The 11,437-nt window shown below is 41.8% G+C and overlaps 1 protein-coding gene across 2 annotated transcripts in view; it reads left to right on the plus strand.

Moving 5' to 3' along the window:
* LOC101856464 (GRB10-interacting GYF protein 2) overlaps nucleotides 1-11,040 on the plus strand; it is a 60,332-nt gene extending 49,292 nt beyond the window's left edge. For both annotated transcript variants that reach the window (XM_005108175.3, XM_035972367.1), the window contains exons 25-31: nucleotides 256-364; nucleotides 663-847; nucleotides 2,141-2,246; nucleotides 3,193-3,289; nucleotides 3,649-3,695; nucleotides 4,740-4,862; nucleotides 8,808-11,040. In XM_005108175.3, the coding sequence (XP_005108232.1) occupies nucleotides 256-364; nucleotides 663-847; nucleotides 2,141-2,246; nucleotides 3,193-3,289; nucleotides 3,649-3,695; nucleotides 4,740-4,862; nucleotides 8,808-9,044 (904 nt within the window). In that variant the 3' untranslated portion in view covers nucleotides 9,045-11,040. The remainder of the gene's footprint in view (nucleotides 1-255; nucleotides 365-662; nucleotides 848-2,140; nucleotides 2,247-3,192; nucleotides 3,290-3,648; nucleotides 3,696-4,739; nucleotides 4,863-8,807) is intronic.
* Nucleotides 11,041-11,437: the final 397 nt, after the last annotated feature.

Below are 11,437 nucleotides of genomic sequence, written 5' to 3' on the forward strand. Positions count from 1 at the left end.
TTCTCTGTTGACACCCATCCCTTGGCGCTCATATGACCTTATGCAGTTGCGAGCGCCGTAAAACCCTCTACTATAAAAAAAATAAAAAAATGTTTCCCTTTCCTTAGTCTAAACTGGTGCTCTCTGTGCCTTCTTTTGGCTTTCAGTCTTACAATTACTGATTTTGGTGAAATGTTATAATTTAAGTGTTGTCTCTCCTTTAGTCACCTTTAGATAATAACATGATATTTGATCTTTTTCTCTTCTTTTTTTAAGCTCGCAGAATGCTCCAAAGGGTCCATCACTCCTTGATATTCAACAACAAGAGCAGGAAATCTCTCGCAAATCCAACAAGGAGAAGAATCAGTCATCATATCAAGCAAAGGTAAAGAAACATTTTCTTTGGCATCATTAACAGTCAAGGGATAGATTCGTCTAGTTATTCGGAGCTTTGCTTTCACTTTTCACTTTAGACTGCATTCAGTGATATACTTCTGTGTAAATATTGACCATAACAATTACAAGTTTGCTCAGTAGCCTTGTATTTTGGATTGTTTGCAAAGGACACTTCACGTCTTGACTTGTTCTTAACGTGTTTCTTTTCATTTTTATATGTTGATTTTTGTTTGTTCCTCAACTCAAATGTCTTCAACATGTTTTAATCCTCTTTCTGTCCCGCTCAGCTGTCCCTGAACAGTGCCTCAACCTGGTCCAGCGCCGCGGCCACACAGAGCATGTGGTCCGCCCAGGCGTGGGACTCGGCTGTGGGTGGTGGTACAGCGTCCAGCATCTGGGAGCAGCCCGCCCCCACTGGCCGCGGTGGCGGCAACACTGGCAGCAGCAACAAGAAATCTGTGATCAAGGAAAGGTATGTGGGTAGTTAGTGGGTGTTTTGGTGTGGTTTGCTCTTTCTTTCCTATCATATCTATTATCTTAATCTGTCCTCCTTCTCTTTGTTTGTTACTCTCTACAGGGTCCCTGCGGCCTCCTTGAATTCAAGGAGTTCTTGAAAACTCCTTGAATTGGCGTTCAAGTAAAATCACCAACGCAATGGGGCAGCCTGAAGGTCTACTGACCACAGTGAAGAGACGAAAATTAAAATGGTATGGGCATGTCACAAGATCCACAGGACTTGCCAAAACAATCCTGCTAGGAACTGTACAAGAAAAGAGAAAGAGAGGAAGGCAGAGAAGGAGATGGGAGGACAACATTACAGAGTGGACAGGGAAGACGATGGGTGACTATCTGAGGAAAGCAGAAGACAAAAATAGATGGCGAGAGCTGGTTTTCTGATGCAGTGGTGCCCCCACGGTTGCCCAAACCACGGGATAGAAGAAGCAGAAAAATCCCCTAGAAAACTCTTTGAATTTGAGGAACCTCCTTGAAAACTCCTTGAATTTTGCCAGATGGGACATGAACAAAGTTTTTGTCGGAAAAACGAAACCTGCGATTCCTTTCGGACAAGTGTAGTGTAGGCCCATCGGAAATAAGCTTTCGGCATGAATTTCTTGACCAAATCTTGAATTTTTAAAATTCCTCCTTGAAACCTTCTTGAAATTGTTGGGAAATTCATGGCAGGAACCCTGTATTCAGCTCTAGTATGACCTAATTGTGTTGCAAGTGCTGTAAAACCTATACTTAAACTAAAACTAATGGGAAGGTAAATGCTGGACCTTTTATTGCAGCTTGTTTTTGGTGAACACTGAACAAATCTGTAATGTTTTGATGTCCTTCTGACACCAACTGTGCTGTTTGAATGGAAGTTTACAACCAAGCTAACACAATTTGTCACAAATTAGGAAAAGAATTTTTAATGAAATATAATTTGGGGAGGCAAAAGATGAGTTGACCCAGAATCACATATAAAAGGTTTTTCTTTCAAATGGTGCAACACTTGTGACCAGTAGCCATTTCTAGTCGCTGTGACATAGTTTGTTACAAACTTGTCAGGTACGGAACAAAGCTTTAGCACTGTTAGTTTACAGTACTTTTGCTTGTTTTGGTGGAAGGCTGGCCCAACTGGTGGGTGCCTGTGGTAGGTCCTTTTTCTGTCCCCTCCCTCTGATGCTCCATTATGTCTAAACTCTTTCTCGGAACTAAGACCTTTAGTTGTCAATTAGTTTCTCTTTACTCAAATGTGATTCTTTGTATTTTTTTCTAGTGGAGAGTTCCCTGCTTTGCGGACCCCAGCCCAGTCAGGTGGGAACAAAAGTTCTGGCAAGGCCAACAAGAGCAAGAATTCTGGTTCCAAGCACAAGAAAGAGGAGGTCAGAATCTTGTGTGACTAAAGCTGCCTAGTTGTGCCTTAAAAACTCCACAGTCAGCTTGTCCTCTTGATTTGTCTGTTTTTAACTAAGATTGGGATTTCTTTCCTTTCTTTTTCATCTTTTATGTTCTGAGACCTGCATGCATAATTGTAAGTCTGCTGTTCCACTATTCATGTCAGATATCTTTGTTGTGTTGTTAGATTGGCTGCCTTAACACTTGCAACTCGAAAATAACTGAAAAAAATTACTTATGTTTTGTGATGGTAGTTGGAGGGTGACACTGATAAATTGCGTTTTGCGTCTGTCTGTTTGCTTTCATTTATTTCCTCTGCTAATTGACTGTAATGTCATTGATTTGCTTCTCTTGAGCTTAAAAAAGAAAAACAAAGAAGTTTTTGCTGGAGCCTTGTCATTTTTAACTGCTATTTCAAGTATTAAGGTCTTTGATTGGGGTAATCTGTTATCTATTTGTGGTGGCCGAATTTTGCTATTCAAAAGGCTTTTTAATAGCTGCATCGATCGACATGCGGTTTTCGCCAAAAGATCCTTTAAAATATTCTCCAGATCATGACGCCCTTCGTTTTTTCAGTTTTGAGACAGTTTTGCTACAAAAAGCGAAATTTTTTTATTTCGCCGATCGCTTTTGTGGGCCAATGCTTCTGTCTCTGTACGTTTAGAAAGTCCACCAGGTTTGTTTATTTTAAGTCGTACATCCGTTCGATACTATCGCGCATTGTCATGCAATACTGAGCACTATTTTGAGTGTGCGACCCGTATAGATCTAGCCTCATGTTTTCTTTTTTTACTTGGAGCTAAATTAGACTGTGATCCTTTCGTTTGAACTGTGTTCCTTCTCCCCCCCATCTCTAAATTATGATTATTATTGTGTGGCTGTGCTCCTCTTTTACTCAGCCTTACTCATGTCCGTGTTTGTTGTCTGTCCCAGGAGACTGTCCAGAAGCTTTTCCAGACCAGCCAGAAGCAGGACAGTTTCAGCGAGTGGGTCAACCAGAGAGTGGCTCAGTTCTCCGCACCTATCGATGGTGAGTCTTGCTTGGGGGGACAGCCATTGAGGCTTTTGTTTTGTCTGTGTATTCTTAGACTTGTGGAAAAGATTTATGGAAGTATTGTGGTTTATTCCCAAGAACATTTGCCAGAGAGAGAAAGAGACAAAGAGGGGGAGAGAGAGAGAGAGAGATTCTATTTGTCTTTTCATAAATTTTGCCACAAATGAGTACTCGTGTAGGTATATATAGTCTTTGCTTCAAAGCGTTTTGAGTGTGCTTGTGAAATACTCCCTATAAGTGCAGTCCATTATTATTTTTAATGTTTTAATTATTCACGTTTTGTATGAAACTTAAAGGAACACTAATGTGGCTGCCTTCACGTCCTTGTCTTTCAGTGCCCACCTTTGTGTCTTTCATCGTGGAAGTGGACAACCCTGAAGATGTGAGTATCTCTGTTGGGCAGTGTGGAAGATCATAGTGCTATGGATACTTCCAAGATATCATCATCATTGCCTTTCTCACCCTGCACCAGGGAAAAGGCCACGGACAAACACTTTACCCCTTTTCTATCCTGGGCTAGCCTCAAGATGTTATTCCATGTCTTCCCACTTTTCTGTACTTCAATGTCTGTGATTCTTCTCCTGGTTCCACGGTCTTCCCCTTGATCTTTTACTCCGTGGATTCCAATCCAACACTTTCTTTGTTATGCAGCTGCCTGACTTCCTGAAAGTATGTCCAATCCATCCCCACTGCCTTCTTCCTACCTCATATCTGACTGCAATCGGTCTTGTTTTTCTTAAGACTTCCTTGTTGGTGACCCTGTCTGTCCGTCTGATCCTCAGTAACTCTTTAAGACACTTGTTCAAGAAAACCTGGATCCTCTTTATGCAAGTCTGTGATGTGTTCCATGTGTCTCATCCATACAACAGGACTGACTTCACATTTGAATTGAAAATCCTCGGCTTCAAAGTCCTATTCAAAGATATGAAAGCAGCCTGTGCTTTTCCAATGCAGGACTTTATTTTAGCACCTGTTCCTCACTCTGTCAATTATACTCTCAAGATAGCAGAAGGCTTCAGTGTCTTCTAGTGCCTTCCCTTCTATTGTGACCCGCTCCTTTCGTTGTGCATCTGTCCTTAGGACCTTTGAACTTCCGAGGGCGGATCCTCAATCCAACAGACTCCGATAAGCTGTTTAATACAGAAGTCTTTGCTTGCATCTATTCCAGGGTGTGCAACAGAAGTGCAAGTCGTTCGCAAAATCCAGATCGTCTAACTGTGATACAAAAATGTTAGATTATTCCAGGTTTGGGTGGGGGCGGTCGTAGTTATGTTGAAAAGGTAGTTTACTTTTCCTTTCAAGTTTGTCAAAATTTTTTCTGTGTTACATCTCTGTTATTTATTTCCATACTTTTCAGCCTGTTTTGAAAAATCAGTGTTGTGTTGATGCGTATTTCCTGTACTCAAACTCTTCTTTTTTTCCATAGGTGAAAGACTACATGAAAACATACTTGGGTGACACCAAAGAGTCTCGTGACTTTGCCCGACAGTTTATTGAGAAGCGCAGCAGCTTCCGCAACCAGGCTCGTCTGGAGAAGCAGCAGGAGGAGGTGAGCTGGGAAGTCTGTCGAGGAATTGTTGTGCAGTTGAGAGCAGTGCTGGTCAACCTTAGGGTAACCAGTGCCTGCTGTTGCAAACTTTTAAGAGGTTAAAATTGTTGTACGGCCCATCGACATGTTTTACCAAGTGGGACATGAAATAAAACCTGTCACTACCTGGGTGATCCCCTCTGCCCACCAAAATTGCCATATCGCCGGCTTGTGGGTGATACCCAAGACGGAATAAGACAAGACGGGACAACTCTTCTTTACGCCATGTGACAAGCGCAGGCCCCTCCCACTTTTGCTGCTGCGCGTATAACTCGCTGGACTGGCGATAGTTTACATTGGTTACAGTGCAAGGCTTCTGATCATCTCGGGTGGTATGTCTACCCAAGGCCTACTAAAATTAATATATTTTAGCCCAGAGAGAGAGAGAAAGAGAGAGAGTATTTAATGAATAAACGTAGCCTATCTAGATCTAGAAATCTAGGGATCTAGAGAGTCTAGATTTTGTTGTGCACCCAGCCAAGAGTGTGCAGTTCGGAAAGTAGATCTAGATCTAGGCCCCTAAGTGGTTGGCGAATGACCGAAGGGCGACTCTCGACAAGCGGTATGTCTGAATTGGCGGAGACACTCTAGATCTATATCATGCAACTTGATTCAAACTATCATATCAACAGTGGATAGATCTACTTGAGCTTCTGTGCTTGTTTCAATGGCTTCTTTTTCGGTGCACCTGTACAATTGTGGTCCCGTTTAATGTTTACATGACGGCCATTATTGTCATGTGGGAGTGAATCTAGATCTAAATCTTGATTAGATCTATAATTTTAATTCAGTTTAGATCTAGATCTAGATTCTAGATTCTAGATATCTATAATCTAGGCCTAAATCTAAATAAGAAACACGTAAAAATTACTACAGGGGCACTTAGGCCTTGAGTGATTTAGTGCAAACTGGACCGCTATTGTACTGGAGTGCCATTGTTTCCTAGCTTCAGTTCATGATCATTGATTCTGACATTGGGGAACAGCTCGCTGTGTAGTTAATCTAGATCTAGATCTAGTCAACATTTAGGCTGCTGGACTCTAGCAATGGCCGTATCTTTACTTTAAAAAATATCCAATCAATTGTATATTCTGTTAGACAACAGTTCCTTGCAGAGCACCACTGGCTGTTCTGTCGTTTTGAAACTGTAAGATCTAATCTACTTCTACGTTTAGTAAACTCCTAGATCTACATCATCATGTCACTGAACATGATCAGCCCACTACCGCTTTCCGTTTATAAAAATCTTAAATTTCTCAACTCACTATTCAAAATGTGAACAAAAACCAGTCAAAATAAATACCTAACAGGTTATATGAAAAAAACCCAAGGCAAAACTGCCATTATGAAATTCAAAGTTGGCAGCTATTTCAGCGAGTTGAACATTTTACTCTTTCTTCCTGTCGTTTGTTTACGCTTTAAACGCGCAGCTAGCTGGTTACCAAGGGGAGCCAGTTGGAACGAAAATGAGGCTGTTGTCCCGTCTTGTCTTATTCCGTCTTGGGTGATACTGCACAGGTGCGCCAAGCACTGGTTTAGAGGGGTGATTATGTGGAAGTAAAGTATAATCCTCTATGTCATTCACTGCGCATCGTGAGGATCACGGCCCACTGGTTCTTTTCTGTTAGACATAATGGCAACTCTGTCCTTACCCTTACAATGATTTTTGATGTTGTGCACTAGATCAGTTTGATAGAGGAGACTATACTTTAATTACTAACAATTGCGGTGAGACAAGGGCTTCCTAGATGGTAGTGTCGGTGGGTGTACAGTCGAACCTGCCTTAACGGAAACCTGTATAAAACGGAAACCTGTTTTAACGGATTCTCCCCGCTCCCCCCTTGATATATTCCTCTTTAATTACCTGTATAAAACGGAAACCTGTATAAAATGGAAACCTGTCCAACGCGGAAACGGAAAGAAAAATCCACTCTCTTCAGAGGATTTCACCTGTCTAAGATGGAAAATGCTTTGCCCGCTCAGCCCTGATTTGAAACAAAACTCACAAGTTTGGTTCCGCTGGCTCTAAACTAACGCTATGGTCATGCCGCAGAGCGAGGAAGGGGAGTAGGGGTGTAATTTGGGTTAAATGTTACCCCACCATGTGAGCCCTGAGCGATGGTCAGATGAGTGTGGGTATGAAATCTCACGACTGCCCGTGAGAGTGCTCGAGGAGCTAGCCACTACAGAAACTCTCCTGGGTCCAGATGCCAAAGGTGTGAAATTAGATTGACCAATGCCTGCCGTCCTGATCATACGACCAGCTGAGAAAGAGTTCCTTGAATCATTGTTACAATGATGGCAGTAAGAGTTGGCATTGGTTGGTGGGGCTAAGGATGGAAGCAAGGGAGATGTTCAAACGTTTCTGTTTTTAATAGGTCAAACGGTGGTCCTATGAAAGGCAAGCACTGGTGGTAATAGGATAAGTAAGACTGACGCATGTCATTATCAGACAGGATAGGGACAAGCGATCCTTGATCCCACTGGCTGGGCCTTTGAACCCCCCCCCTTAACTAAATTCCCCTGTCTAAGACAGAAAATGTATACGGCGGAATTTTTTTCTGGCTCCCTTGCGATTCCGTCTTACACAGGTTCGACTGTATATGACATGTTTAGTTTTTCACTGACACTTGTTTCCTATAGGAACTGTTTTTCTTTCATAAGGCATCTCTTCAGAATTGTTTAAATGATAAAGTGGATGTTCTTATTGGCATCTTTGATAGATTGGTCTTGTTTCCTCGCCTTTGTTTGCATGTACTAGATATGAGTTTGATCCTCCTGTTTCTCCCCCCCCCTCCATATATTCCTCTTGATCATCAGGGCTGGCAGTATCAGCAGGATTGAAGTAGCCTGCCTATGAAATAGTCTTAACTATGGTGATGCATTAACAATACTGAATCTTGTCTTCTTTTTTAATTCTCCATTACTCATTCTTTCCTATCAAACATCTGTTGGCCCCCGGGGCAGTGCTACTGACTGAAGTGTCTTTCGGCCATTCCAAAAGGGGGACATTAACCTGTTCTTATGCACAGTAGAATTATAAATTGTAAATAGGCTGATTCATCAATGTCATGCTCATAACTGTGCCTGAACTGCAACAGGGAACTGCTGCTTTTTCTTTCCTAATCCTTACTATCGTCATTTTCCTCTACTTCTTTTGTATGTTTGTCACACTTTTGTGACCCGCTCTTTCCAGGGTGCCTTGATAGTCGAAGCAGACCTTGTGTTGTTGAAGCTAGAGAGGTGAGCAGAGTAAGTCTGATTCCCTGTAAGGACTTCTCTGTTGACATCCACCCCTTGGCACTCATATGACCCTATGCAGTTGTGAGCACTGTGAAACCTCTTCTAAAACAAAACAAAACATCTGTTGTCCTTGTCTCTTCTCCATTTCTTTGTATTTGAATCTTCTGTAAAGCTCATATATATGACCTACAGTGGGATCCGCTTAAAGTGGAACTTTTTGGGACCAGAAGAAAGTGTTCACGTTATCCGAGGTTCAGTTTAACCATTTTAGTAGCTACCGGGAGTGGTAGGTCTAGGGTGGAGGTGGGGTGGGGGGGACAACACAGCAGGTGAGCCTAGACTAGAGCTCTTTCTTTCTGACTGAGATTGGTGTCGCCAACGCCAAGCTGGGATTGTCTGGAGATGCCGGAGGCAAAGAATTTTTTTTCACAGATTGGTGACAGTGATACGGTCCGTTCTTCGCTTTCACTCATTTTGGGCATTCGCTTTATCCGATTTCTATATTTTTAAAACTTAAATAGCATTTGAATCAGGACCACAGAATATGGTTCACTTTAACTGATTGTTCAAATAAATTGTGTTCACTTGAGGCAGACTCCACTGTACTATCAAAACCAAATTTGCCTGCTCTTTCTTCAAATATTTATCTCTCACCACCCACAGGACAGCATCTGGGGCCCAGCGCCAGCTGTTAACCCGTATAACCCAGGCCGTGGAGGGGGAAGCAACTCTGGCAACGCCCCCTCCAATATGGATGGAGGTGAGGGGGGCTCGGGAAAGTCCAAGAACCGCAAGAAGAAGCAGAAGATGCAAAAACTGGACGGCAGCGTGCTGGGCTTCACCGTGCACTCGGACTCCAACCGCAAGAATGCAGCGGGGGAGCTGGAGAGTGTTCAGTAAAAAAAAAATATAGAAGGAAGTGGAGAGGATACGAATTGCCTCTCTGTCACTGACATACCCCCCACCCACCCAGTCCCCCTTTAGTCTTGTCCCCATCCCTGGTTTTAACCATTGAATCTGCTATGTTGAGCCTATTTTAACCTTCCAAAGTCGTCTAATAAGCCAGAGAGCTATTATTACACATTTTTTTCCCTTAGACTGGGTCATTCTTTTAGCAGCAAGTTTTAAAATGAGTTTCTAGGAATGACTCTGCTGATTATACCAAAGCTGTTTTGATAATGACTACACATGTTGGTGTTCGTATGTACATCCACCTTCTAATTGAATGGAGCTCTCCTTCAGGCCCCCTGACACCCCCCCATTATTTTGTTTGTTTGTGCCCCAGCCCCCCACTCTCCTACCCGCCTGGTTACTTCTAGTGATACCTACTTTTTCTATGCATTTCTATCATCTCTTACCTGATGTTGATACTTCCATTACAAACATTTCAGAATCAAGGATGATTGAGAATACTGGGGATTTTCTTTTGACACTCATGTTCAGTGTACTTCAAAGTCAAAGTGGAATGAAGAAAAAATTGTGGTCACTGGTGAAATTTGAGAAACTGAAAACAAGCATTTTCATCTCTTTATTTATCTGTATAATTATTTATACATTCTTTCAAACATTTAGTTGTTTAGTCATCGGTTTGATGAAAAGCACTGTTGGAGAAGCTGTTGTTCTGTTTGAGAGCGTGCGTGTGTGTGTGTGTGTGTGCATTTGAGCGTTTTTTGCTTGTTGTGGAGAAGATGTGATTAGTTTTTCTGAACACAAACCACAGTACCAGGCAATTGTTAGTAGCGATTCTGTATATATATTATATATATATATATATATACATATATAGATAGAATGAAGACTTCCTAGCCTTTTCTACAATGATTACACATGCTTTGTTTGCACAATGGGTGCTTTGAATGGATAGGCTCTTGAAAATAGTCCCCCCTTCACCCCCCCAAAAATGTTGGTCATGGCAGTATTGATATCAGGTATGCAACACCACTCATCTGTTCCCCTATGTTGGGTTTTTCATTCCACCTTCCAAGACTCCCTCCGTTCTGCGTGTCTTCTATCTCTGCATTTGTCTGTATGTTCCCCCTCCCCCAACAAACTGGGTCACACTCGGCTCATTTTGATTTTCTTTTTATTTGGTTTTTAGATGATGTAATGGTAACTTCAGTTGACTTTGACTTTTTTTCCTGATTGTTGTTTTATTCACTGTCGTTTGAGCCTTGTTTGGAAGGTTACACAGTATCAGGGATGCGTTTCATTTAAAGTGCTGTCATATTATTGCTTGTTTTGCTCTTTAATTGTCTTTTACAGACCAAATCTGCTTCAAGATACTTTCCTGAGCTAATGGTTTTGACAAGTGCAGTGGAACTACGAATTCAACTCTTCATGTTTTGCCTTTTTTTGTTTGTTGCCTGGTTGAAAATCAAATGGAATTTGCTTTACTATACCGTGAACAGAGGGAAGTTTATTTCAGCCACGTTCAGCCATGGGACCTCAGGTTAGGAATGATGTACAGCTGTAACTTTTGGTGATTGGTGAAGCTGTCCTTTAAGAGAAAAAAGAAAAATATCTTCTAGTACAGTCAGATGTTTCAGACGCCTCTGTGGCACTTGATATTTTTAGTGATATGAAATGTGTCTCCCCCCCCCCCTTTTGTCTGTGCCCCTGTAGGTTCTGTCCATCTACTTTAGTTTTTGCCCTCCATGGAACGACCATCACAGTGTTAATGCGCTTATGTTTTCTCCAACAAATAAGTCTCTGTTGTGCACACAGACAGGGCAGGTGGGCTCTGTGGTGTGGTCTGCTCCTTGTACTTGTCTTTAGTGTAACAACTGTTGTTTGTATCTCGTCCCAGCAAAAACGTCTGTCTCTGTGGTGAGAACATGTGTTGGCCAGTGGGTGTATCGGCTGTCTGCTTGATCGCCCCCTTGTTGTACAGTAGTTGGAACATTTTTGCACATAGTCTTTCAGAATATAAACTTCTTTGAACCTCTTTCTTTCTGTTAAAATATATATATATATATATATATATATTATTGGCCACTTCTTCCTTTTAAAAAATTCTTTAAAAAAAATATTTTTAATTGATGCTGGTCTGTTTTGGTTTATGTCCCCTTCCAAAGTAGGTAAACAACTGATCACTCTTTTCTCCTTTTGTGGGTGGTTAGTGGTTGCTTAGGTGTGGTTTTCTCCTTTTTTTTCTCTCAAACAGCATCTCCTTATTTCTCCTTATTTGTGTTTGTTACTCTCTTGTAGCACCTCTAAATCTTTGGCACTTTCATGACATTGTTGTGTTGCAAATGCTGTAAAAAAAACAAACTCTTACTAAAACAAAAACTTCT

The sequence above is a fragment of the Aplysia californica genome, unplaced genomic scaffold (assembly GCF_000002075.1).
Source record: "Aplysia californica isolate F4 #8 unplaced genomic scaffold, AplCal3.0 scaffold00666, whole genome shotgun sequence".
Classification (NCBI taxonomy): domain Eukaryota; kingdom Metazoa; phylum Mollusca; class Gastropoda; order Aplysiida; family Aplysiidae; genus Aplysia; species Aplysia californica.